This window comes from Rana temporaria, chromosome 8 (genome assembly GCF_905171775.1).
Source record: "Rana temporaria chromosome 8, aRanTem1.1, whole genome shotgun sequence".
NCBI classification, from domain to species: domain Eukaryota; kingdom Metazoa; phylum Chordata; class Amphibia; order Anura; family Ranidae; genus Rana; species Rana temporaria.
Window position 1 is genome coordinate 4,360,862 of NC_053496.1, and position 27,756 is coordinate 4,388,617.

General features: G+C 46.2%; 1 protein-coding gene across 1 annotated transcript in view; it reads left to right on the forward strand.

The window, feature by feature from the left end:
• LOC120946638 (solute carrier family 2, facilitated glucose transporter member 3-like) overlaps nucleotides 1–26,423 on the forward strand; it is a 46,657-nt gene extending 20,234 nt beyond the window's left edge. Inside the window, exons 3-10 of the mRNA XM_040361223.1 lie at nucleotides 868–1,028; nucleotides 8,835–9,075; nucleotides 11,252–11,414; nucleotides 15,239–15,426; nucleotides 16,072–16,176; nucleotides 21,462–21,563; nucleotides 24,376–24,579; nucleotides 25,852–26,423. Of these exons, the coding sequence (XP_040217157.1) occupies nucleotides 868–1,028; nucleotides 8,835–9,075; nucleotides 11,252–11,414; nucleotides 15,239–15,426; nucleotides 16,072–16,176; nucleotides 21,462–21,563; nucleotides 24,376–24,579; nucleotides 25,852–26,061 (1,374 nt within the window). The 3' untranslated portion in view covers nucleotides 26,062–26,423. The remainder of the gene's footprint in view (nucleotides 1–867; nucleotides 1,029–8,834; nucleotides 9,076–11,251; nucleotides 11,415–15,238; nucleotides 15,427–16,071; nucleotides 16,177–21,461; nucleotides 21,564–24,375; nucleotides 24,580–25,851) is intronic.
• The last annotated feature ends 1,333 nt before the right edge of the window (nucleotides 26,424–27,756 follow it).

The following is a 27,756-nucleotide window of genomic DNA, read 5'->3' on the forward strand; positions in this document are numbered from 1 at the left end:
GATGATCAGAGACTGCAGACATAATACAAGAGACGGTTAGAGACTGCAGACATAGTACAAGAGACGGTTAGAGACTGCAGACATAGTACAGGAGATGATCATAGACTGCAGACATAGTAAAGGAGATGGTCAGAGACTACAGACATAGTACAGGAGACGGTCAGAGACACATCAGTTCTGGACGGACACACACACCTATGCTCAGAACACTAGTTCTGGACGGACACAAACGAGGAGAGAAGGAAGGAGGGGAGAACTCTGCTACTTCAGCGCCCCCACCTCTGCAGGCGCCTGGGTGCAAAGCACCCCGTGCACCCTGCCTAGGATCGGCCCTGCACTGCCTGCAAAATTCTGGGACCAATGCCACTTGGCAGAGCCAGCTGCAGGACATCATTGGTCTTTTTAGCTGCCTGAAAGGCCACTGTAAGAGGGGGACATTTTTACCACTGACCTCCAAAGAATAGGTCCTAGCAAGGGTTCCCCCAAGGCCAAAAAATAGGATTTTTTGTACTCACTGTAAAATCCTTTTCTCTGAGTCCATGGACGGACACAGCTCCTTGAATCTTGACAAGTGGGTTATGTTCCCTGTTTACAGGAGAGGACTAGTCCTCTCCTGTAAACAGGGAACATAACCCACTTGTCAAGATTTAAGGAGCTGTGTCCGTCCATGGACAATAAGAGAAAACGTATTTCAAGATTGCCTCTGGGGTAAAAGAAAAACATTGAGAAGGGCTTCTCCCGGGTATTTTTTTATTCTTTTGAATTCTGGTTGAACTTGATGGACTTGTGTATTTTTTCAACCTGACTAACTAAGTAACTAAATGTAACTTTTACTAAACTATGCAACTGCCGCTTCTTTTTTTCCAGATCATCAGGGCGTTCTATAATGAGACGTACGTCCATCGCTACAACGAGTATATTTCAGAAAGCCTCCTGATATCACTCTGGTCCCTCTCTGTGGCCATATTCTCTGTAGGGGGGATGGTGGGCTCCCTCTCCGTGGGCTACTTCGCCAACCGTTTCGGCAGGTAAGGATGCCGCCTTCTCTTTTAACCACTTAAGGACCGGACCAATATGCTGCTACATGACCCAAGGGGTTTTTACAATTCGGCACTGCGTCGCTTTAACTGACAATTGCGCGGTCGTGCGACGTGGCTCCCAAACAAAATTGGCGTCCTTTTTTTCCCCACAAATAGAGATTTATTTTGGTGGTATTTGATTACCTCTGCGGTTTTTATTTTTTGCGCTATAAACAAAAATAGAGCGACAATTTTGAAGAAAATGCAATATTTTTTACTTTTTGCTGTAATAAATATCCCCCAAAAACATATATACATTTTTTTTCCCCTCAGTTTAGGCCGATACGTATTCTTCTACCTATTTTTGGTAAAAAAAATCGCAATAAGCGTTTATCGATTGGTTTGTGCAAAATTTATAGCGTTTACAAAATAGGGGATAGTTTTATGGCATTTTTATTAATTCTTTTGTTTTTACTACTAATGGCGGCGATCAGCGATTTTTTTTTGTGACTGCGACATTATGGCGGACAATTTTGACACATTTTTGGGACCATTGTCATTTTCACAGCAAGAAATGCATTTAAATTGCATTGTTTACTGTGAAAATGACAGTTGCAGTTTGGGAGTTAACCACAGGGGGCGCTGTAGGAGTTAGGGTTCACCTAGTGTGTGTTTACAACTGTAGGGGGGTGTGGCTGTAGGACTGACGTCATCGATCGAGTCTCCCTATATAAAGGATCACTCGATCGATTCAGCGCCACAGTGAAGCACGGGGAAGCCGTGTTTACATACGGCTCTCCCCGTTCTTCAGCTCCGGGGAGCGATTGCGACGGAGCGGCTATAAATGAATAGCCGCGCCGTCGTCCCGGATCGCTCCCCGAGGAAATCTGACCGCCGCATGTAGCGGGGGGGGGGGGGGGGGTCCCGATAGGACCCCCCACCCGCTAGAAGGCAGGGACGTACAGGTACGCCAATGTGCATGTACGTGCCATTCTGCCGACGTATATCTCAATGCGGCGGTCGGGAAGGGGTTAAGGTTTGAGGACAAATCGACAGGCTTTTTTAGGCCTCGTGTACACAGGGCACATGAGGCCATATGATGTAAACTGTGGGCATATTTCTGCCAGGGCCGTCTTTAAGGCAGGGCAAAAGGGGAAGCTGCCCTGGGCCCTCTCATTGTTGCGGGGCCCAAAGAAGCTGCCTCATACTTGCCAACTATCCCAGTTTAAATTCCCTTGTCTCTTGAAGTTTTAGTCCTGTGATGTGTCCTGATATCTCAGTGTGAAGTGCTGCTACTAATGCTGCCCAGCTCTGCCCTATTGTTGCGTACAGGTGACTCACCTGCAGGCCCTGTGTTTACATGTAAATAACCGTCATTCATATGTAAATATTGGGAGCATTCATATGTAAATAGCTTTGGGATTCATATGCAAATAACTGAGGCCGCGGCATTCATATGTATATCACGCCCTTCTGCAGTGAAGAGATGATGTGCTGTAACCTCTAGCAACCAATCAGTGAGCAGTATTACTGTACAGTAATCTCTAGCAACCAATCAACAAGAAGAAATCATGTGCTGTAACCTCTAGCAACCAGTCAGTAAGTGGCAATGATATGCTGAACCCTCTGGCAACCAATCGCAATCACTGCCTGATCTGATACAGTAAACTGATTTGAAGTCTTGCTGATATTTATTGTATTTCTCAGAGCAGGTGTAGAGAAATATTGCATGGGGGGGGGGGGGGGGGCACAGCTGCCATGTACACCCAATTGGATGGTATAGTACACCCAGCTGAATAGTAACGAATGGCTTAATCTCCCATGTATACGTTTACGCCCAGTGGCCATGTGTCCAGCTCCCTAATGTACATGCAGGGTACCGGACGCATGGATTCCAATGAGATTTTTATTTTTTTAAGCATGTGATTAGAGCCTGAAGCTCTAATAGGCTTCAAAAAGGGGTGGGCTCGGGGCGCAGAGCACTGCGCCCAAGCCCATCCAGTTGATTGACAATAGCGCAAGAATATTCGCTATTGTCACACTGATTCTCCTCCCAGTCATTTAGGGTTGCGGGTCCCGAGACCCATTTCCTGATTGGCCAAAAGGAGAAGCAATCCCATTGGCCTAGGAAAAGGTGGGTGTTGGCACCCACCATAGCTCCATACTTGACCATAGCTCAAGGAACCCCTAGCAACTTCTAGAGCAGCAGTTCTCAACCTGTGGGTAGCGACCCCGTCGGGGGTTAAGTTCCACTTTGTTAGGGGTCTTCCGAATCCAGGGCTGTTCCTAGAGCCTGCGCCGCTCTCCCAGCCATTTCCGTGGCCGCAAAGCAGGGCTGTCTGGGGGGGGGGGGGGCGGAGACTAGAAGTCAGCTGACTGATGAGGACCATGAAGTGGGAGGGGCTGGAGAAGACCCTATATTCTGATTTTGGCACAGGTGTCACTGCTGCGAGACACCACAAAGTCGGAGACACAGCGAGTAACACCGTCTGTGATTAGAGTTGCCATTAAAAGTCCTCAGTACAGTTCTCAGATCAGCAGATGACCTTCATCAAGAGCACCTAAGTTGGCCGATCAGAACTCCCCCCAGGACCGCCACCCCCCCTTACAATCTAAAGTCCCTAACTCACAAGTATATACTACTAGGGCAGGGTGACCAGACATCCCCGGTTTCCGGGGACAGTCCCCGGATGGAGGACACTGTCCTCAGAGCCAGTCTGTCCCCGGATTTGCCCCCGTATTGCAGTGGCATGGAGGGGGTGGATCTGGTACTCTCGCCCCAGGTGCAACATTTGGGGAGGGGGGGGGGGCGCAAAATCATTACTGTGCTCCTCCAAATGTGCTGTTGCCCCCCCCATGCCCAGGAACTCCTGTAGTCCAGTCTGTCCCCCATGATCCCTCTGGTGTGGGTGGCCTGTGTGTGAGAACGGCGGAGGGGAGGGGCGGTGAAGAGCGTGCAGCGGCTATTGGAGAAGCTCTTGGCAGGGGATACTGAGGAGCGGCTGAGTGTCGGGAACAGTACCTGGTGTTGTGGAGAGCCCTGCTCCGATAGATTATCATGGAGAGCTGAGCAAAATCATCCAATCTACACTGTTCATGTGGAGGGGGGGTGCAGAAATCAGGTAGGTCAGTGTAGTGGTCAGTAAAGGAATCAGGTAGTGTAGGAATCAGGTAGGTTAGTGTAGTGGATAGTGTAGGAATTAGGTGTAAGGATCAGGTAGATCAGTGTAGGAATCAGGAAGGTCAGTGTAGGGATACGGTAGGTCAGTGTAGCAATCGGGTAGGTCAGTTTAGTGGTCAGTGTAGGAATCAGGTAGGTCAGTGTAGGAATTAGGTGTAAGGATCAGGTAGGTCAGTGTAGGAATCAGGTAGGTCGGTGTAGGGATAAGGTAGGTCGGTGTAGGGATAAGGTTGGTCAGTGTAGTGGTCATTGGAGGAATCAGGTAGGTCAGTGTAGTGGTCAGTGTAGGAATTAAATAGGTCAGTGTAGTGGTCAGTGTAGGAATCAGGTAGGTCAGTGTAGGAATCAGGTAGGTCAGTGTAGTGGTCAGTGTAGGAATCGGGTAGGTCAGTGTAGGGATCAGGTAGGTCAGTGCAGTGGTCAGTGTAGGGATCAGGTAGGTCAGTGTGGTGGTCAGTATAGGAATCAGGTAGGTCAGTGTAGTGGTCAGTGTAGGAATCAGGTAGGTTAGTGTAGTGGTCGGTGTAGGAATCAGGTACGTTAGTGTAGTGGTCAGTGTAGGAATCAGGTAGGTCAGTGTGGTGGTCAGTATAGGAATCAGGTAGGTCAGTGTAGTGGTCAGTGTAGGAATCAGGTAGGTCATTGTAGTGGTCAGTGTAGGAATCAGGTAGGTCAGTGTAGTGGTCAGTGTAGGAATCAGTAGGTTAGTGTAGTGGTCGGTGTAGGAATCAGGTAGGTTAGTGTAGTGGTCGGTGTAGGAATCAGGTAGGTTAGTGTAAAGGTCGGTGTAGGAATCAGGTAGGTTAGTGTAGGGGGTCGGTGTAGGAATCAGGTAGGTTAGTGTAGTGGTCAGTGTAGGAATCAGGTAGGTCAGTGTGGTGGTCAGTATAGGAATCAGGTAGGTCAGTGTAGTGGTCAGTGTAGGAATCAGGTAGGTCAGTGTAGTGGTCAGTGTAGGAATCAGGTAGGTCAGTGTAGTGGTCAGTGTAGGAATCAGTAGGTCAGTGTAGTGGTCGGTGTAGGAATCAGGTAGGTTAGTGTAGGGGTCGGTGTAGGAATCAGGTAGGTTAGTGTAGTGGTCAGTGTAGGAATCAGGTAGGTTAGTGTAGTGGTCGGTGTAGGAATCAGGTAGGTCAGTGTAGTGGTCAGTGTAGGAATCAGGTAGGTCAGTGCAGTGGTCAGTGTAGGAATCAGGTAGGTCAGTGTGGTGGTCAGTATAGGAATCAGGTAGGTCAGTGTAATGGTCAGTGTAGGAATCAGGTAGGTTAGTGCAGTGGTCCGGTAGGTCAGTGTAGGAATCAGGTAGGTCAGTGCAGTGGTCAGTGTAGGAATCAGGTAGGTCAGTGTGGTGGTCAGTATAGGAATCAGGTAGGTCAGTGTAATGGTCAGTGTAGGAATCAGGTAGGTTAGTGCAGTGGTCCGGTAGGTCAGTGTAGGAATCAAGTTGGTCAGTACTACTGTGCTAGTGGAAGGGACTCAGGGAGTGCTAAAAGTCTGGCGGGGGGTGCAAATGTCTTGCCTTGTCCCGGGCTCTGACAACCCCACACTACACCACTGACTGCGTATATAATTTGAGGAAAATATGCGTATAAAATAGATTACCATTTGTCAACAAAAAAAAATATGTCCCCGGATTTCATTTTAAAAATCTGGTCGCCTTATACTAGGGGCAATTTAGAGAGTGTCTAGTGGAGCATGCTGGTTCATCCATGTTGCCCCACTAGCGCTGGTGTTACTTGCGTCCTTATAGCAGCCTGCAAAACTGTCCGCACGGAAGGTGCAACAAAAATAATTTTATTGTTAAGATTTCCCCAGTTGTCGGGACCCCTATCAAGGGGTCACGGCACCAGAAAGGGTGAGAACCACTGCTCTAGAGGAACCCTAGAGATACATGGTACCCTGGTTAAGAAACCCTTGCTCTAAAGGTTGCTAGGGGTTCCTTGACCAATGCTGGATCTACATTTCCCACCTACACTGACCATCAATGTGAGGGTTCACTTCTACACTGACCATCAATGTAAGAGTTCACTTCTACACTGACCATCAATGTAAGGCCCCGTACACACGACAGAGTTTCTCGGCAGAATTCACCGAGAAACTCGGTCAAAACCCGGATTCTGCCGAGAAACTCTGTCGTCTGTACAGTTTTGGCTCGATGGAGCCGCCGAGGAGCTCGACGAGAAAATAGAGAACATGTTCTCTATTTTCTCGTTGTTCTATGGGAGAAGGCGGCCCGCCGAGCTCCTCGGCAGCTTCATCCCAGAACTCGACAAGGAACTCGACGTGCCAAGCACGTCGAGTTCCTCGGCCGTGTGTACGGGGCCTAAGAGTTCACTTCTACACTGACCATCAATGTAAAACGTCCCTTCTACACTGACCATCAATGTAAGACGTCCCTTCTACACTGACCATCAATGTAAAACGTCCCTTCTACACTGACCATCAATGTAAGAGTTCACTTCTACACTGACCATCAATGTAAGACGTCCCTTCTACACTGACCATCAATGTAAGGCGTCACTTCTACACTAACCATCAATGTAAGAGTTCACTTCTACACTGACCATCAATGTAAGACGTCCCTTCTACACTGACCATCAATGTAAGGCGTCACTTCTACACTGACCATCAATGTAAGACGTCCCTTCTACACTGACCATCAATGTAAGGCGTCACTTCTACACTGACCATCAATGTGAGAGTTCACTTCTACACTGACCATCAATGTAAGGCGTCCCTTCTACACTGACCATCAATGTAAGACGTCCCTTCTACACTGACCATCAATGTAAGACGTCCCTTCTACACTGACCATCAATGTAAGACGTCCCTTCTACACTGACCATCAATGTAAGGCGTCACTTCTACACTGACCATCAATGTGAGAGTTCACTTCTACACTGACCATCAATGTGAGAGTTCACTTCTACACTGACCCTCAATGTAAGGCGTCCCTTCTACACTGACCATCAATGTAAGAGTTCACTTCTACACTGACCATCAATGTAAGAGTTCACTTCTACACTGACCATCAATGTAAGGCGTCCCTTCTACACTGACCATCAATGTAAGACGTCCCTTCTACACTGACCATCAATGTAAGAATGTTCACTTCTACACTGACCATCAATGTGAGAGTTCACTTCTACACTGACCCTCAATGTAAGGCGTCCCTTCTACACTGACCATCAATGTAAGAGTTCACTTCTACACTGACCATCAATGTAAGACGTCCCTTCTACACTGACCATCAATGTAAGAGTTCACTTCTACACTGACCATCAATGTGAGAGTTCACTTCTACACTGACCCTCAATGTAAGGCGTCCCTTCTACACTGACCATCAATGTAAGAGTTCACTTCTACACTGACCATCAATGTAAGGCGTCCCTTCTACACTGACCATCAATGTAAGGCGTCCCTTCTACACTGACCATCAATGTAAGAGTTCACTTCTACACTGACCATCAATGTAAGGCGTCCCTTCTACACTGACCATCAATGTAAGAGTTCACTTCTACACTGACCATCAATGTAAGACGTCCCTTCTACACTGACCATCAATGTAAGAGTTCACTTCTACACTGACCATCAATGTGAGAGTTCACTTCTACACTGACCCTCAATGTAAGGCGTCCCTTCTACACTGACCATCAATGTAAGGCGTCCCTTCTACACTGACCATCAATGTAAGGCGTCCCTTCTACACTGACCCTCAATGTAAGACGTCCCTTCTACACTGACCATCAATGTAAGACGTCCCTTCTACACTGACCATCAATGTAAGGGGTCCCTTCTACACTGACCATCAATGTAAGACGTCCCTTCTACACTGACCATCAATGTAAGACGTCCCTTCTACACTGACCATCAATGTAAGACGTCCCTTCTACACTGACCCTCAATGTAAGACGTCCCTTCTACACTGACCATCAATGTAAGGAGTCCCTTCTACACTGACCATCAATGTAAGGCGTCCCTTCTACACTGACCATCAATGTAAGGCGTCCCTTCTACACTGACCCTCAATGTAAGGTGTCCCTTCTACATTGACCACCAATGTAAGGCGTCCCTTCTACACTGACCATCAATGTAAGGCGTCACTTCTACACTGACCATCAATGTAAGGGGTCCCTTCTACACTGACCATCAATGTAAGGCGTCCCTTCTACACTGACCATCAATGTAAGGGGTCCCTTCTACACTGACCATCAATGTAAGGGGTCCCTTCTACACTGACCATCAATGTAAGGGGTCCCTTCTACACTGACCATCAATGTAAGGCGTCCCTTCTACACTGACCATCAATGTAAGGCGTCCCTTCTACACTAACCATCAATGTAAGGCGTCCCTTCTACACTACCATCAATGTAAGGCGTCACTTCTACACTGACCATCAATGTAAGGCGTCACTTCTACACTGACCATCAATGTAAGAGTTCACTTCTACACTGACCATCAATGTAAAAAGTAACTTTTCAATGGGCCACTAGTAACGTAAGAAGTTTTTCTCTAAGGCCTTTAGTGTAAAAGGGACACTACACGTTTCACAGTCTATGTTTTTGGAAAATATAATTATTTATTTGGTTTGGTAATTATATATCTCACCATGGTTCTCATTTGCCTATTTCCAGGAGGAATGCCATGCTACTAGTCAATGTCTTGGCTCTGGTCGGAGGTGCCTTAATGGCACTTTCTAAGATTGCCTGGTCCCCAGAGATGCTGATTATTGGAAGATTCATCATTGGAGCTTTCTCTGGGTTCTGCACTGGTCTAGTGCCGATGTACATTGGGGAACTGTCGCCCACTCGTTACCGAGGAGCTTTGGGGACACTCAACCAGCTTGGCATCGTGATTGGAATATTGATAGCACAGGTGAGTACATGAAATGGCTTGTGTCAGACAAAATACACTTTATTTGATAAAGAAAAAGAGTGTTAATGTTATATCTAGTAGTATTTGGTCACATTCAACTGGGCATGTTCTATAATGTGGACAAAGTCTTCAAGCTGCTCTTCAGCTCTAATGAAACTTCAGGAATATAGCCCAACATTAATATCCATAATATCTATTGCTACTGGGCTCTGCCAAGTAGCAATGGACCTGGAGATATGAAGGCACCATCAGATGCAAGGTCAACCAGCCACAGCTCAAAGAACCCCTAACAACCTTGGGAGGAACCCTAGTGTTCCACAAAACCCTGGTTGAAAATGCCTGGTCTACGTAATTAAAAACGCCAACTGCCAAGCTTAAGACAGGCTTTCCATTGGCGTGGATGGTGCGTATGTTGGATGGGTCTCAGAAATCACATGTTTTCAGGATAGTGGCTATGGTGCTGGATAGGCAGCACAGTCATAATATTGGAAGAGCAGAGTTTGAAGTAAGAATAGTCTATAATGGAAGTGGTAGAGATGTTCTGTGGCCTCAGTCTACGTTAGTCTTTCTCAACCTTTTTACCCCAGAAAAAACCCTTGAAATAATTTTGGGGTTTCTGCGAACCCCTGCAAAGATTAGTCCCTTGGAGGTCATAAGGAAAATGCGCCTTACATTTGTGGTCAGTGGAAGGAATGACCCCTTACAGTGCTGGTTAGACTGTCACCATTAGGCCCCGTACACACGACCAGTTTCCTCGGCAGAATTCAGCTTCCGACCGAGTTTCTGGCTGAATTCTGCCGAGAAACCCGGCTGTGTGTACAATTTCGCCGAGGAAGCCGACGAGGAGCTCGACGAGGAAATAGAGAACATGTTCTCTATTTCCTCGTTGTTCTATGGGAGCTCTTGGCCCGCCGAGCTCCTCGGTGGCTTCAGGGCTGAACTGGCCGAGGAACTCGATGTGTTTGGCACGTCGAGTTCCTCGGCCGTGTGTACGGGGCCTTAGAGTCAGCTGAAAATATCTTTGGTGTCATGCTACTGGCACTGCCAAGTAGCAATGGACCTGGAGATATGAAGGCACTATCAGATGCAAGGTCAACTAGCCACAGCTCAAAGAACCTCTAACAACCTTGGGAGGAACCCTAGTGTTCCACAAAACCCTGGTTGAAAATGCCTGGTCTACATAATTAAAAACGCCAACTGCCATGCTTAAGACAGGCTTTCCATTGGCGTGGATGGTGCGTATGTTGGATGGGTCTCAGAAATCACACGTTTTCAGGATAGTGGCTATGGTGCTGGATAGGCTGCGCAGTCATAATATTGGAAGAGTGGGGTTTGAAGTAAGAACAGTCTATAATGGAAGTGGTAGACCGTAGAGATGTTCTTGTGGCCTCAGTCTACATCAGTCTTTCTCGACATTTTTATTCCAGAAGAACCCTTGAAATAATTATTGGGTTTCTGGGAACCCCTGCTAAGATTAGTCCCTTGGAGGTCATAATTAAAATGCTCCTTACATTAGTCAGTGGAAGGAATGACCCCTTATGCCTTGTACACAGGGTCGTGAGTCCGTTGGAAGGATAGAGAATAGGTTCTCTATCTAAGGTCCGTTGGACTTCCAACAAAAAAAGTCTGATGGAGGCTACACATGGCCGGACTTTTTGAGAAAAAAGCCAGTCAGACTTTTTTCCTCGGAAAGTCCGGCAATGTGTATGAGGCATAACAGTGCTGGTTAGACTGTCACCCTCAGAGTCAGCTGAAAATATCTTTGGTGTCACTCTACTGGCTCTGCCAAATGTCAATGGACCTGGAGATATGAAGGCATCATCAGATGGAAGGTTAACTAGCCACAGCTCAAAGAACCCCTAGCAACCTTGAGAGGAACCCTAGGGTTCCACTAAACCCTGGCTGAAAATGCATGGTCAACTGCCAAGCTTAAGACATGGTTTCCATTGACGTGGATGGTGCGTATGTTGGATGGGTCTCAGAAATCACACGTTTTCAGGATATTGACCACGGTGCTGGATAGGCTGCACAGTCATAATCTCAGAAGAGTGGAGTTTGAAGGAAGAACAGTCTATAATGGAGGTGGTAGAGAAGGGGAGCAGAAAAGAAGAGCACTTATCCTTTATATGTGTTATTTCCCTTTTAACTGACGGTTCTTTCTTGCTGCTGTTTCCAGGTTTTTGGTCTTGAGTTCATCTTGGGTTCAGCGACCTTCTGGCCCCTGTTGTTGGGTATCACAGTCTTCCTGGCAATCATCCAGTGTATCCTGCTGCCATTCTGTCCTGAAAGCCCCCGTTACCTGCTGATCATCAAGCATGAACCGGAGAGAGCTGAAAAAAGTGAGTACTGTGCAGTTATCATTACTACAGGAGGTGCCGAGGGGTCCACCGTCCTGGGGACCATATGACGTCCGGGTGCCATGACTGCTCCTCTCTCTTATCCACCAGCTGTGTGTAGAATGTATCCCAGAGTACATCTCCACCCGAGATTTTCTTCATTCCCTTATCTTCTGATTGGACAACTCCTTGGCTTGTTGGAGAAATTTCATCTACAGTGAGAACTTGAAAAGTGTGAATATAGATATTAAAGTTCAAGTTTTTTAGTTTTGGATAGTGTTGAAGGGTTAGAACCCCTATTTTGTCGGGCGCACTAACTCCAGATGGAGACGACCGGCGGACGGGAAGGCGGCGATCGCCACAAGCACCACACCCCCCACTATTTCTATTTCGGGGGAAGACGGATGGGAGGGCAGCTAGACTATAGGAGGCCGGCCTTTCTCCTCTCCGTTCTACTCTGGGCTACACAAGATGTGCGTCCTGAGACACGATTGGGAGTCCTAAGACTCCCTGGCCAATCGGGTCTCAGGAGCTGCTTCCTGATTGGCCGGGAGGAGAATCAGGAAGACAATAGTGAAATTTAATTCACTATTGTCACACAACTGGGTGGGCTCAGGGTGCAGTCCTCTGTGTCCCGGGCCCACCCTTTTTGAAGCATGTTAGAGCCTCGGGCTCTAATTATGTGCTTGAAAAAAAAAATTGGCCCAGATTCAGAGAGCAGGGCGGACATTACGCCGCTGTAGAGTAACCACTGTACGCTATGCCAACGCAGCGCAGAGAGGCAAGCATGGAATTCAGCAAGCCAGTGCTCCCAACGCTGCGCCAGCATGGCGTGGGTTTCGAAGGCGTAAGCTGGCGTAGGTGGAAGTGGGCGCGACCCATGCAAATGAGGCGTGACCCCATGCAAATGATAGGCCGAGCGCCAGACAGATACGTATCACGAACTGCGCATGCACCGTGACGAGGACGCATCCCCCTGCGCCTGCTCACAACCACGTCGGAACAACTGCCTAAACTACGCCAGATCACTGCGTACGGTGTGAACGTAACCTACGCCCAGCCAGACACACGTCCAACGTAAAATACGCCGGCTTGTGTTCCATGGTGCAGCCCTTTGCATGTCTGCTGCTGGGTTGCATCTCCTTTATGGGGCCTAACTTTACGCCGGACGTACAACTTACGCGCACCTCGCGTAGCCTGCGTCGGGTGCATGTACGTTCGTGAATCGCCGTATTTCCCTCATTTGCATATTTGAATGGTTAATCAATGGGAGCGCCACCATGCGTCCAGCCTAAATGTTGCCCCATCCTACGCCAGCGTAGGCAAGTTACGTCGGCGGGGGGAAGCCTGTTTTTAGGCGCATCTTAGTTTGTGGGTCTGGTGCACAGATACAACGGCGCACATTTGCACTTACGTCGGCGTAAGTGCTTTGTGAATCTGGGCCATTGTAATCCATGTGGCCTAGGGGCCAGGCGCATGGATTAAGGAGGCAGCGCCCCTGTGCCCCTTGTGGACGTGCCGTCACTGGTCCCCACTTTGGTCCTGATGGCAATTGTCAACAGAGAGTGATGGGAGATCCAAAATGTTACAGGTGTTAGTGGTGCAGGAATAGAGGGGAAATCTTCCAATAGGAACACCTGTTTCAGCGGCAAACTTCTAAGATCTCTCACTCTGGAAATATGTCCTCCCACTTTCTTTGTCAGGTCACCAACCTGGCTATCTGTTTGGCAGGGTAAATCCCAGGATTTCATTGACAGAAATACAATTTCTTTTGATTGATAGACAGTACTGTATATATTTACCGTCTGTTTGGCTTTAAAGAAGCCTCACTTCCATTTTTCTAATATGTCCGGTTCCACAGGGGACAAAGAACATGTATAGCTAGATTCAGGATGGCGAGCGCATACTTGCGGTGGCGTAGCTTATGGCATTTAGGCTACGCCGCCGTAAGTTAGCGAGGCAAGTACATGATTCACAATGTACTTGCCTGCTAAATTACGGCGGAGTGGCCTAAAGCGGGCGGGCGTAAGGGCGCCTAATTCAAATTAGGTTGAGGGGGCGTGTTTTATGATAATTAGGCTTGACCCGACGTGATTGACATTTTTTTGGAACTGCGCATGCGCCGTGCGCCTACATTTCCCAGTGTGCATTGCGGCTAAGTCCGCCGCACGGGCTTATTGATTTTGACGTGGACGTAAACAACGTAAATCCCTATTCACGGACGACTTACGCAAACGACGTAACATTTTTGAATTTCGACGCGGGAACGGCGGCCATACTTAACATTACTATTCCATCTATTTGATGGAATAACTTTAGGCCTGCTAATGCGTTACATAAACGGCGTATCTGTACTGCGTCGACCGGGCGTACGTTCGTGAATAGGCGTATCTAGTGATTTACATATTCTACGCCGACCGCAATGGAAGCGCCACCTAGCGGTCAGCCTAAATATTGCACCCTAAGATAGGACGGCGCAAGCCGTCGTATCTTAGATAGGTTTAAGTGTATCTCTGTTTGAGAATACACTTAAACTTAGGACAGCGCAAATTCCGAGTTAGGTCGGCGTATCTACTGATATCTACTGATACGCCAGCCTAACTCTTACTGAATCTGGCCCATAGTACTTTGTCCCATCTCCCTACCTGCTTAACCACTTCAGCCCCGGAAGAATTTACCCCCTTCCTGACCAGAGCATTTTTTGCGATTCGGCACTGCGTAGATTTAACTGACAATTGCGCGGTCGTGCGACGTGGCTCCCAAACAAAATCAACGTTCTTTTTTCCCCCACAAATAGAGCTTTCTTTTGGTGGTATTTGATCGCCTCTGCGGTTTTTATTTTTTGCGCTATAAACAAAAATAGAGCGACAATATGTGGAAAAAAAAGCAATATTTTTTTACTTTTTGCTATAATGAATATTCCCCAAAAAAAAAAAAAAAAATATTTTTCTCTCAGTTTAGGCCGATACGTATTCTTCTTCGTATTTTTGGTAAAAAAAAAAAAAAAATCGCAATAAGCGTTTATTGATTGGTTTGCGCAAAAGTTATAGCGTCTACAAAATATGGGATAGTTTTATGGCATTTTTATTATTATTTTTTTTTTTACTAGTAATGGCGGCGATCAGCAATTTGTATCGTTAATGCGACATTATGGTGGACACATCGGACACTTTTTACACTATTTTGGGACCATTGTGATTTATACGGCGATCAGTGCTATAAAAATGCACTGGTTACTGTAAAAAGTAGGATTTTTGTACTCACCGTAAAATCCATTTCTCTACAGCATCCTTTGACAGTAGGGTTATATCCGCTTCCTAAACTCTCCTAAAGGAAGCGGATATAACCCTACTGTCAAAGGATGCTGTGTCCGTCTATGAACGGAAGAGAAATGACACTGGCAGTGTAGGGGTTAACCACTAGGGGGGCACTGGAGGGGTTAAGTGTGCCCTAGGGAGTGATTATAACTGTGAGGGGGAAGGAGCTACCAATGACACATCAGCGATCACTGTTCCCGATCACAGGGAGCAGTAGATCCCTGACATGTCACTAGGAAGAATGGGGAAATGCTTTGTTTACAAAGGCATCCCCCTGTTCTGCCTTTGCCGACTGCAATCGCAGGCCGCCCGGGAACATCGAGTTCCCAGGACCCGCGAGCACAATCACGCTGTTTGACCACAAACAGTCTACGGAAAAAGTGCCGGCCCCTGAAAGGTTAAAGTCCTAAACCTATTAGCTAGATTACCCTTTGGTAAACCGCCAATGACTTGTGTTATTTATGGGCCCCCATTGGCCCTCCATGTGTTTTATACAATATTTGGTGTTAGTTTTACAGAAACTTCGACAATCCCAAGACGTGTCCTCAGAAATTACAGAAATGAAGGAGGAAGGGGAGCGAATGTCGCAGGAGAAGCCCGTGTCCTTTATTGAATTATTCCGCTCCAGGCAGTATCGCCAGCCCATCATTATCGCCATCGTTCTGCAGCTGTCACAGCAACTGTCCGGGATCAATGCCGTGCGTATCCTCCCTGTCTATCTTCTGAGCCTTTTCTTAGCTTCCTCTTATTATGCAGGTGTTCCGTCAAATTAGCCAACCCGTGAAAATTATGTCACAGAAGTGATGTTCCGTCACGGCCATCTTGGTACACCCTGCACTCGGCCACTGTAAGACTGGCCATATACCTATAGATTATCTGCAGGTTTTCTATGGTCAGATGGAAAAAGTGGAACAGATTCCTCCATCTACGCTGAACTGTGTGGATGGAAGAATCTCCCACTGGCCCAAGCTTCCATATCTTGCTAGTCGGCCCCGCTGACTCTCACAATACCTGAACATTCTGATTGGGTGCAGTCATTGTTTAGGTTGAGAGCCAGCGGGGCCGACTAGCAAGATACTGAAGCTTGGCCCAGTGGGCGATTCCTCCATCAGTGCAATAAGTGCCACCTATCAGTGCCAGCCACCTATTAGAGATTCCTCCATCCACACAGTTTAGAAATGGAGAAATCTGTTGCACTTTTTCCATCTAACCATAGAAAACCTGCAGATAATCTATAGGTGTATGGCCAGCTTTTGATAGGTTGCTATTCTACTGCCCACCTTGATACCTCTGCTCTTGCCCTTTCCTATTGAATAGCATTTGTAATCTTCTTCTTCTTCCAGGTCTTCTACTACTCTACCAGTATTTTTGAGAATGCCAAAGTCCCCAATCCAATCTACGCCACCATCGGCGCTGGTATTGTGAATGTGGTGTTCACAGTTGTATCGGTGAGTATTTTATCACGTGCCACTGTGTAGTCCATAGGCTGTTTACCGTGGTAAAGTCCTCTAAAAATATGTTTCCTCTGAAACACTACAGTCCATGAACGGTTCTGACCTCCTCCATGGGTTTAGATTATTTACACTAATGTATATCTAAGGCCATTTTCTTTCTTTTAGTCTTGGATTGAAAAGGTTAAAGGTTTTCAATTTCCCAGACGGCAACACTGGTTGGCATGGGCAGCAGAAGATAATCGTTAAAGAAGTGTAGCGGGAGAAGATAGTAGTCAAAGGAGTTGAGCGGGAGAAGATAGTAGTCATAGGAGTGTAGCGGGAGAAGATAGTAGTCAAAAGGAGTGTAGCGGGAGAAGATAATAGTCATAGGAGTGTAGCGGGAGAAGATAGTAGTCATAGGAGTGTAGCGGGAGAAGATAATTATCATAGGAGTGTAGCGGGAGAAGATAGTAGTCATAGGAGTGTAGTGGGAGATGATAATAGTCATAGGTGTGTAGCGGGAGAAGATAGTAGTCATAGGTGTGTAGTGGGAGAAGATAGTAGTCATAGGTGTGTAACGGGAGAAGATAGTAGTCAAAGGAGAGTAACAGGAGAAGATAGTAGTCATAAGAGTGTAGCGGGAGAAGATAGCTGTCAAAGAAGTGTAACGGGAGAAGATAGTAGTCATAGGAGTGTAACGGGAGAAGATAGTAGTCATATGAGTGTAGCGGGAGAAGATAGTAGTCATAGGAGTGTAGTGGGAGAAGGTAGTAGTCATAGGAGTGTAGCGGGAGAAGATAGTAGTCATAGGAGTGTAGCGGGAGAAGATAGTAGTCATAGGAGTGTAGTGGGAGAAGGTAGTAGTCATAGGAGTGTAGCGGGAGAAGATAGTAGTCATAGGAGTGTAGCGGGAGAAGATAGTAGTCATAGGAGTGTAGCGGGAGAAGATAGTAGTCATAGGAGTGTAGCGGGAGAAGATAGTAGTCATAGGAGTGTAGCGGGAGAAGATAGTAGTCATAGGAGTGTAGCGGGAGAAGATAGTAGTCATAGGTGTGCAGCGGGAGAAGATAGTAGTCATAGGTGTGCAGCGGGAGAAGATAGTAGTCATAGGAGTGTAGCGGGAGAAGATAGTAGTGATAGGAGTGTAGCGGGAGAAGATAGTAGTCATAGGTGTGCAGCGGGAGAAGATAGTAGTCATAGGAGTGTAGCGGGAGAAGATAGTAGTCATAGGTGTGTAGCGGGAGAAGATAGTAGTCATAGGTGTGTAGCGGGAGAAGATAGTAGTCATAGGAGTGTAGCGGGAGAAGATAATAGTCAAAGGAGTGTAGTCGGAGAAGATAATAGTCATAGGAGTGTAGCGGGAGAAGATAGTAGTCATAGGAGTGTAGCGGGAGAAGATAGTAGTCATAGGAGTGTAGTGGGAGATGATAATAGTCATAGGTGTGTAGCGGGAGAAGATAGCAGTCAAAGGAGTGTAACAGGAGAAGATAGTAGTCAAAGGAGTGTAGTGGGAGAAGATAATTATCATAGGAGTGTAGTGGGAGAAGATAGTAGTCATAGGTGTGTAGTCGGAGAAGATAATAGTCATAGGAGTGTAGCGGGAGAAGATAGTAGTCATAGGAGTGTAGCGGGAGAAGATAGTAGTCATAGGAGTGTAGCGGGAGAAGATAGTAGTCATAGGAGTGTAGTGGGAGATGATAATAGTCATAGGTGTGTAGCGGGAGAAGATAGCAGTCAAAGGAGTGTAACGGGAGAAGATAGAAGTCAAAGGAGTGTAGTGGGAGAAGATAATTATCATAGGCGTGTAGTGGGAGAAGATAGTAGTCATAGGTGTGTAGTGGGAGAAGATAGTTGTCAAAGGAGTGTAGCGGGAGAAGATAGCAGTCAAAGGAGTGTAGCGGGAGAAGATAGTAGTCAAAGGAGTGTAGCGGGAGAAGATAGTAGTCAAAGGAGTGTAGCGGGAGAAGATAGTAGTCAAAGGAGTGTAGTGGGAGAAGATAGTAGTCAAAGGAGTGTAACAGGAGAAGATAGTAGTTATAGGAGTGTAACAGGAGAAGATAGTAGTTATAGGAGTATAGCGGGAGAAGATAGTAGTCAAAGGAGTGTAACAGGAGAAGATAGTAGTCATAGGTGTGTAGTGGGAGAAGATAGTAGTCATAGGTGTGTAGTGGGAGAAGATAGTAGTCATAGGTGTGCAGCGGGAGAAGATAGTAGTCAAAGGAGTGTAGTGGGAGAAGAAAGTAGTCATAGGAGTGTAGCGGGAGAAGATAGTAGTCAAAGGAGTGTAACAGGAGAAGATAGTAGTTATAGGAGTGTAGCGGGAGAAGATAGTAGTCATAGGAGTGTAGTGGGAGAAGATAGTAGTCATAGGTGTGTAGCGGGAGAAGATAGTAGTTATAGGAGTGTAGCGGGAGAAGATAGTAGTCATAGGAGTGTAACGGGAGAAGATAGTAGTCAAAGGAGTGTAACGGGAGAAGATAGTAGTCATAGGAGTGTAGTGGGAGAAGATAGTAGTCATAGGAGTGTAGTTGGAGAAGATAATAGTCAAAGGAGTGTAGCGGGAGAAGATAGTAGTCATAGGAGTGTAGTGGGAGAAGATAATAGTCAAAGGAGTGTAGCAGGAGAAGATAATTATCATAGGAGTGTAGCGGGAGAAGATAGTAGTTATAGGAGTGTAGCGGGAGAAGATAGTAGTCATAGGAGTGTAACGGGAGAAGATAGTAGTCAAAGGAGTGTAACGGGAGAAGATAGTAGTCATAGGAGTGTAGCGGGAGAAGATAGTAGTCAAAGGAGTGTAGCGGGAGAAGATAGTAGTCATAGGTGTGCAGTGGGAGAAGATAGTAGTAATAAGAGTGTAGCGGGAGAAGATAGCAGTCAAAAGGAGTGTAGCGGGAGAAGATAGTAGTCATAGGAGTGTAGCGGGAGAAGATAATAGTCATAGGAGTGTAGTGGGAGAAGATAATTATCATAGGAGTGTAGCGGGAGAAGATAGTAGTCATAGGAGTGTAGTGGGAGAATATAGTAGTCATAGGAGTGTAGCGGGAGAAGGTAGTAGTCATAGGTGTGCAACGGGAGAAGATAGTAGTCATAAGAGTGTAGCGGGAGAAGATAGCTGTCAAAGAAGTGTAACGGGAGAAGATAGTAGTCAAAGGAGTGTAGCGGGAGAAGATAGTAGTCATAGGAGTGTAGTGGGAGAAGATAGTAGTCATAGGAGTGTAGTGGGAGAAGATAGTAGTCATAGGTGTGTAGCGGGAGAAGATAGTAGTCATAGGAGTGTAGTGGGAGAAGATAGTAGTCAAAGCAGTGTAACGGGAGAAGATAGTAGTCATAGGAGTGTAGCGGGAGAAGATAGTAGTTATAGGTGTGTAGCGGGAGAAGATAGTAGTTATAGGTGTGTAGCGGGAGAAGATAGTAGTCATAGGAGTGTAGCGGGAGAAGATAGTAGTCATAGGTGTGTAGCGGCAGAAGATAGTAGTCATAGGTGTGTAGTGGGAGAAGATAGTAGTCATAGGTGTGCAGCGGGAGAAGATAGTAGTATTAGCAAGTTGCATATCACGCCTCTGGTATGTGTCCTGCTAATACTGCTCTTGAGTATAAGCATAGTGTGCAAGTGTTAAAAGGACCCTACTGAGTCCAGTCACAGCAGTTGTAAGCCTTGATGAAAGGAGAGAGCCTAAACCCCCCAAAACGCATTGGGAAGTCCTATCGTGACTTGATTCAAATGTTCCTGGTGTGCACACGCACTACTTTATTTACACGCTTGGACTCTCTTAGAACCCCATGTGGAGCACTATGTTACATGTGAGCAGGCCCACTAACGTTAGCCAGCTTCATTGATTGAACAAGTCAAGAGATCTAGCACCTTCTTCTGACAGTGGATCGTACCCTTTCCTACTCTACCCAAAACAATAGAAAACTGTTCTAGCTTAGAACCTGTGTCAATGAGATTTTCATTTCTCCGAAATTGGTTCTCACCCAATACAAGTTTATAGGTATGCAAGCACAACTGAATCAGCTCAAGTGCAGGTCAACTGCATTGAATTCTTGAATGATCTTGGAAGCATCTTAAACTGGTATTGAAAGCACAAGACTACAAACGGCCACACACCCAACGAGGGCACTTCTTTATAAAAGCTTTACTGAATTGACTTATTTAGTCATCTACAATAAAGTCCAGAAGGGTGAAACACGTTAGAGGGATGGTGTCCATGTGGAGATGTCTGTGTGTTTTCTAGATAGTTCAATAAAGCTTTTCTGAAGAAGCGAGCGTTCATTTGGCTTCTTGGGCTTGAATGCATGGAGCGAGGGTGGACTTGTTGGCCAGCACCTGAGATACCCGTAACTGGAAGGAGAAAAAACATGGATGTCCCTACCTGAAGCCTGACCTTCTCATGCGTTTCATCCTTTGATGCCCAATCATTCATCTACGATTAAGCCTGGAAGGGAGAAACACGTTAGAGGGGTGGTCTTCAGGTGGAGATGTCACTGTGTTTTCTGGATGGTTCAAGAAAGTATTTCTCAAGAGGTGACCTGTTCAGTGTGTGGCCATTAGTCTTCTTGGGCTTGAGTGTAAGTAGCAAGGATGGACTTGTTGGCCAGCACTTGGGACACACATAGCTGGAGGGAGAAAAAACATGGACGTCCCTACCTGAAGACTGACCTTCGAATGTGTTTCATGCTTTGCTGCCCAATCATTCATCTACGATTAAGCCTGAAAGGGTGAAACACGTTAGAGGGGTGGCCTTCAGGTGGGGATGTCAGTGTGTTTTTTGGATAGTTCAATAAAGCTTTTCTGAATAAGTGTCGGGCAGTTGTCTTCTTGGGCTTGAGTGCATAGAGCGAGGATGGACTCCTTGGCCGGGACCTGGGACACCCATGGTCGGAGGAAGAAAGCACATTGATGTCACCACCTGAAGACTGGCCTACTAATGCATTTCCCGGAAAGGTGAAACACGTTAGAGTTGTGGTCTTCAGGTAGGGACATCAATGTGCTTTCTGGATGGTTCAATAAAGTTACCTCATCGGTGAGCAGCCATTTGTCTTCTTGGGCTTGAGTGCACAGAGCGAGGATGGACTCTTTGGCTGACACCTGTGACACCCATAGCTGGAGGACGATGTGTGAGTTTGGAGCGGTGCAAGCTTCTATTGTTTCATTAACCGTGATGTCGAAAATCTATCTACACGGGCCCCCTAATCTACTTATGACTCCCATCTTTCTCGAGAAAAGATTTAGCTATTTTATTGTGAACTCATACTAAAGTATTAACTAAATGAACTCTCTCCAATTTTGTCTCTTTCAGCTTTTGGTAGTAGAACGTGCCGGTCGGCGGACACTACACCTCACCGGCCTCGGTGGAATGGCCGTTTTCGCTCTGATATTGACAATTGCTCTTAAGCTTACGGTGAGAACTCACAATTTTTTTTTCTTAATCAAATTACCTTTCCTGCTCTATATCTTTTTTTACTCTTCTCCATATTCACCTTACCATGAGCTCTTATTGTACTTTGGTCTGAAGACCTAAATACAGTACAGTACTGAAAAGAACTCATTTAGCCTTTGCTAAAATTTGGGTAAATGTACCCCCAATGTTTGCCATGCAGACAGCTCAGGTAAAGTTTTGGGTTTTCTAACAAAGTCATGTGATCAACATGCCAGCGGTGACATGGTGACCATTGATAAACAAACGGTTAGGGTCAAGGTTTGTTTTTGGATTTGCATTAGCAATAGGTTTAGAGCCGGTTCACACTGGGGCGACTTGTCAGGCGACACAGCCGCCTGACAAGTCGCGTCCCATTGTAGTCAATAGAACCGTTCTAATAGGAGCGACGCAAGTCGCTCCGACTTAGAAAAAGGTTCTTGTACGACTACGGGGGCGACTCGGGGCGATTTTCATTGACTTCTATACAGAAGTCATTTTGCAAGTCGCCTTGGAAGTCGTCTTCAGGTCGCCTGGCCGAGTCGCCCCCGAAGTCGTGCCGCCCCTGTGTGAACCGGCTCTGAGGGTTCCTCCGATTTTCAACAGACATATGAATCTCCGAATGGACATAGTCATGAATGTCAACAAATTCCCCAAAAATTTGTTTTGAAATTAACCACTTAAGGACCTGTTTTTCAGACTCTGTGTTTAGAAAATTACTTATAACCCCCAAACATTTTTTTTCTAACACCCTAGAGCAGGGATAAGCAATTAGCGGACCTCCAGATGTTGCCAAACTACAAGTCCCATGAGGCATAGCGAGACTCTGACAGCATCAAGCATGACACCCAGAGGCAGAGGCATGATGGGACTTGTAGTTTGGCAACAGCTGGAGGTCCGCTAATTGCTTATCCCCGCCCTAGAGCAAGGGTCTCCAAACTTTTAAAACAAAGGGCCAGTTTATTGTCCTTCAGACTTTAGGAGGGCCGGATTGTGGCCAGCGTGGACAGAAAATGTCCTAGGCCGGGGCATCACGGACAATAAATTTGGGTTGGTGGTCAATAGGAGGAGGAGTACCCCTATTAGGAGGAGGAATAGTATCCCATGATTGGTATCAGTGGAAGAAATAGTCCACCATTGTTGGTGTCAGTGGGAGCAATAGTGTCCCAAAGGGCCGGATAAAGGCTAGCAAAGGGCCACGTCTGGCCCTCGGGCCGCAGCTTGGAGACCCCTGCCCTAGAGAATAAAATGGCGGTCATTGCAGTACTTTTTGTCACACCGTTTTTGCGCAGCAGTCTAACAAGTGCACTTTTTTAATAAAAAAATTAGACAAAAGTAAAGTTAGCCTAATTTTTTTTTATATTGTGAAAGATAATGTTACGCCGAATAAATTCATACCCAACATGTCACGCTTCAAAACTGCGCCAACTCGTGGAATGGTGTCAAACTTTTACCCTTAAAAAATCTCCATAGGCGACGTTTAAAAAATTCAACGGGTTGCATGTTTTGAGTTACAGAGGAGGTCTAGGGCTAGAATTATCGCTCTCTCCAACGATTGCGGCAATACCTGACATGTGTGGTTTAAACACCGTTTTCATATGCGGGCGCTGCTCACGTATGCGTTCGCTTCCGCGCATGAGCTCGTCGGGACGGGGCGCTTTAAAAAAAAACAAAAAACGGATTTCTTTTACTTGATTTTATTTATTTTTACACCTTTTTTTTTTTTTTAAATTGGGTCACTTTTATTCCTATTACAAGGAATGTAAATAGTCCATCAGTGCCACCCCACAGTGCCCATCCATGCCCAGTGCCCACCTATTAGTGCCCATCTGTGCCACCCATAAGTACCCATCAGTGCCATCCATAAGTGCCGCCCATGAGTGCCGCCTATGAGTGCCCAGTGCCGCCCATGAGTGCCCATCAGTGCCACCCATGAGTGCCCATCAGTGCCGCCTATGAGTGCCCACCAGCGCCGCCAATCAGTGCCCATCAGTACTACCTCATCGATGTCCATCAGTGCCATCTCATCGGTGCCCATCAGTGCCGCCATATCAGTGCCCGTAATTGAAAGAGAAAACTTACTTATTTACAAAAAAATTAACAGAAAAAAATTAAAACGTATTTTTTTTTCAAAATTTTCAGTCTTTTTTTAGTTGTTGCGCAAAAAAAAAAAGAAATCGCAGAGGTGATCAAATACCACCAAAAGAAAGCTCTTTTGTGGGAACAAAATGATAACAATTTCATTTGGGTACAGTGTAGCACGACCGCGTAATTGCCATTCAAAGTGCGACAGCGCTGAAAGCTGAAAATTGGCCTGGGCGGGAAGGTGCGTAAGTGCCCCCCCGGTATGGAAGGGGTTAATAATTCTGATAACGAATGGATCCAAATTTTGTTCCATTGGGTAATTCGGATGCGCATGATGCCGGTCAATATTGTCCAATCAGCTCACGCCATTTCTCTTGGTGGGTTGGACTAGCGTCCGAAAATATAGAATCCGTCCGATTCGATAATAAATCAGATATATAGCAATCTTCCCGGAAAAACTGCAACATGTTTCAAATCCACCAGGAGGATTAACGGATTTACTAAACGAATGGCGAAAATGAATTGGGTCAACATAATGAATGTAGCAAAACGGAATTTCTTCAATGAACCGATGCATCTGAAACTAAACATACTAAAAATGAAGTCCAGGGCCAAATTTTTGTCCCAGTCCAGCCCTGGTCTGTATGTTTTTACCCACTTTTCCATTTTTTTTTTGTGTCTAACTTTTATCTTGTTATATGGTTCTCTTTAGGAACAGACCTTTGGGTGGAGTTACGTGAGCATTGTATCCATCTACCTCTATGTGGCTTTCTTTGAGATTGGCCCAGGACCTATCCCTTGGTTCATCGTGGCTGAGCTTTTCAGCCAAGGACCACGACCAGCAGCTATGGCCGTATCAGGCTGCTCAAACTGGACAGCCAACTTCCTTGTTGGAATGTTATTCCCCTATGCAGCGGTAAGTGGATCGGGATTATGCATGATTTGGTTTGGGGGGGAAGCATGTTAACTATAGTAGCCAGCTATATTTCCTAAGGTCACTTTGAGTTCATCTTGACTCAAGGTTTCCTAAGGTCATCTTGAGATTTTGATTCAAGGTTTCCTAAGGCCATCTTGAGTTGGGTTTCCTAAGGTCATCTTGACTCAAGGTTTCCTAAGGTCATCTTGAGTTGGGTTTCCTAAGGTCATCTTGATTCAAGGTTTTCTTAAGGCCATCTTGAGTTCATCTTGATTCAAGGTTTCCTAAGGCCATCTTGAGATTGGTTTCCTAAGGTCATCTTGAGTTGGGTTTCCTAAGGTCATCTGGAGTTCATCTTGACTCAAGGTTTCCTAAGGTCACCTTGACTCAAGGTTTCCTAAGGTCATCTTGAGTTCATCTTGATTCAAGGTTTCCTAAGGCCATCTTGAGTTCATCTTGATTCAAGGTTTCCTAAGGCCATCTTGAGATTGGTTTCCTAAGGTCATCTTGAGTTCGGTTTCCTAAGGTCATCTTGAGTTTATCTTGACTCAAGGTTTCCTAAGGTCACCTTGAGTTCAACTTGGCTCAAGGTTTCCTAAGGTCATCTTGATTCAAGGTTTCCTAAGGCCATCTTGAGTTTATCTTGACTCAAGGTCTCCTAAGGTCACCTTGACTCAAGGTTTCTTGTGGATGTGGAGGTTTCCTAAGGTCATCTTGAGTTCGGTTTCCTAAGGTCATCTTGACTCAAGGTTTCCTAAGGTCACCTTGACTCAAGGTTTCCTAAGGTCATCTTGAGTTCATCTTGATTCAAGGTTTTCTTAAGGCCATCTTGAGTTCATCTTGATTCAAGGTTTCCTAAGGCCATCTTGAGATTGGTTTCCTAAGGTCATCTTGAGTTCGGTTTCCTAAGGTCATCTTGAGTTCATCTTGATTCAAGGTTTCCTAAGGTCATCTTGAGTTCGGTTTCCTAAGGTCATCTTGAGTTCATCTTGACTCAAGGTTTCCTAAGGTCACCTTGAGTTCAACTTGGCTCAAGGTTTCCTAAGGTCATCTTGATTCAAGGTTTCCTAAGGCCATCTTGAGTTTATCTTGACTCAAGGTCTCCTAAGGTCACCTTGACTCAAGGTTTCTTGAGTTGTGGAGGTTCACATCTCAACTTCAAGTCATTTTCTTTAGATCAGTTGTAGCAGCTCATCCCGGTAGACATTTTGTTAATCATTTCTTCCCTTTTTCTTTTGTTTTATTCTACTGTTCTGCGCTTCTCACAAAAAGACTGGATGCGGCCCATACGTCTTCCTCATCTTCGTGATACTTCTGATAGTGTTCTTCATCTACACGTTCTTCAAAGTTCCCGAGACCCGCGGACGGACATTCGAGGAAATCGCCAAGGATTTCCAAAAGTCTAAGGGCCTGGGTCATGGCGGCCCGAGTAGCAGCATGGAATTGACTGGAGTGAAAGTGCCTTCAGGACAGATGGAGTAGAAGAAAAGTGATGGACCTGCACAAAAAACTATACTGTAAATAACAGTTGAGGACCTTATTCTGGGGACAACTGGTGCATCAGAGATTACCAGCACGTTTCAATGAGGACACAAAGCCGGTTTCTGAAACTGTAAAGTTATTGTCCCCTTTTTCCTTCAATATGAAGCAACTCTCTGATGTATCGGGATAAAGGAACCGTGATTAGTATGGCTTGGGAAGATGGTGGGCAAAAACTCTGAGAACTTCTGAAAACTTTGGAAAACACAAACCAAGCCCTTGAAAGAACCTCTCTTGTACTTCACAGCAGCAGTGGTGCGGTAAAATAGATGATACCAGGCACTATTATGGGTGTAATCAGTCAAGTGACAGGTCTAGGCAAGGCTACGTCTTTCTCAAAAGTTGAATTGTTTCTTAGGTAGATTCCAAAAATGAATCCTAGTCATGAGTCAACGTATTACAGTTTGTGAATCCTTTATCAGGCTAAAGAGGTATTCCAAATTTAACCCACTGGAGGGCAACTTCTTCAGACGTCATGGCGCAGCAACATGCTGGACACAACATGGCTGATAAGAGAGTGCAGGTCAAAGACTGTCCATGCCAATGGTATGAGACTCTTGTTCGCATTAGTACATTCATATTGGATTTGCTAATGAAGACTGAAGCAGGACAAGAATTACACCACTGTTTGAGACGTTTCCATGACTTCATGTTGCTATGGGTTTATACAGTAAGGGGGTGATGGTTAGGGTTGCCACCTGTTCGGGATTTACCCGGACAGTCCATATTTTGAATCATGTGTCCGGACCCGGAAACACATTATTCTGAGCAGGCTGTGGCTCCCCAAGTAACCAAAATAGTCACACTGTAGGCGGCCATCTGTGGGCGCGTTCGGCATCACCGGGGTGGGGCAGGGCGATGATGTCAGGAAGAGCAATTTGGTCACACCCACTGTTCGCTACGGCACGCTATGCGCACCACATTATTCTCTACTTGGGGCACCCAAAGGTGTCCCAGGCCGCTAAAGCGTTCGGGTTTGGCTTGAAGAAAAGGTGGCAACCCTAGTGATGGTATGCCAGGTGAAGTAGCCCATACCCTTTCCATGGGTGCTCAACCTGTGGCCCTCCAGCTGTTGCTGAACTACAAGCCCCTTCATGTCTTTGGTAGTTATGCTTCTGTCAGCCTTGCAATTCTGCAACAGCTGGAGGGCCACAGGTTGAGCACCTATGACACCATCCAATCAGAATTCATCTGTCACTGATTTACAACAAAAAATAGTATTATGATGGCGCAAACAGCTATAAATACACTATCCACACAAACCACCTCTAAAAAAGGGACTACTGGTGGAGAGTAGCAAGTACAAAATACAGTGGAACCTCGGTTTAAGAGTAACTTGGTTTGAGAGCGTTTTGATTTGCGAGCAACTTTTTTAAAAAAAAAATCTGACTCGGTTTGCGAGTGTTGACTCGCAAGATGAGCAGAATTCAAGCTAAATAGGCCTGCAGTACCTCATTTGGCCTGAGGTACGGGGGCGCAGAAGCCGAGCAGAGCCACAAATAGGCCTGCAGTACCTCGTTTGGCCTGAGGTACGGGGGCGCAGAAGCCGAGCAGAGTCGGAAATAGGCCTGCAGTACCTCATTTGGCCTGCGGTACGGGGGCGCAGAAGCCGAGCAGAGACGAAAATAGGCCTGCAGT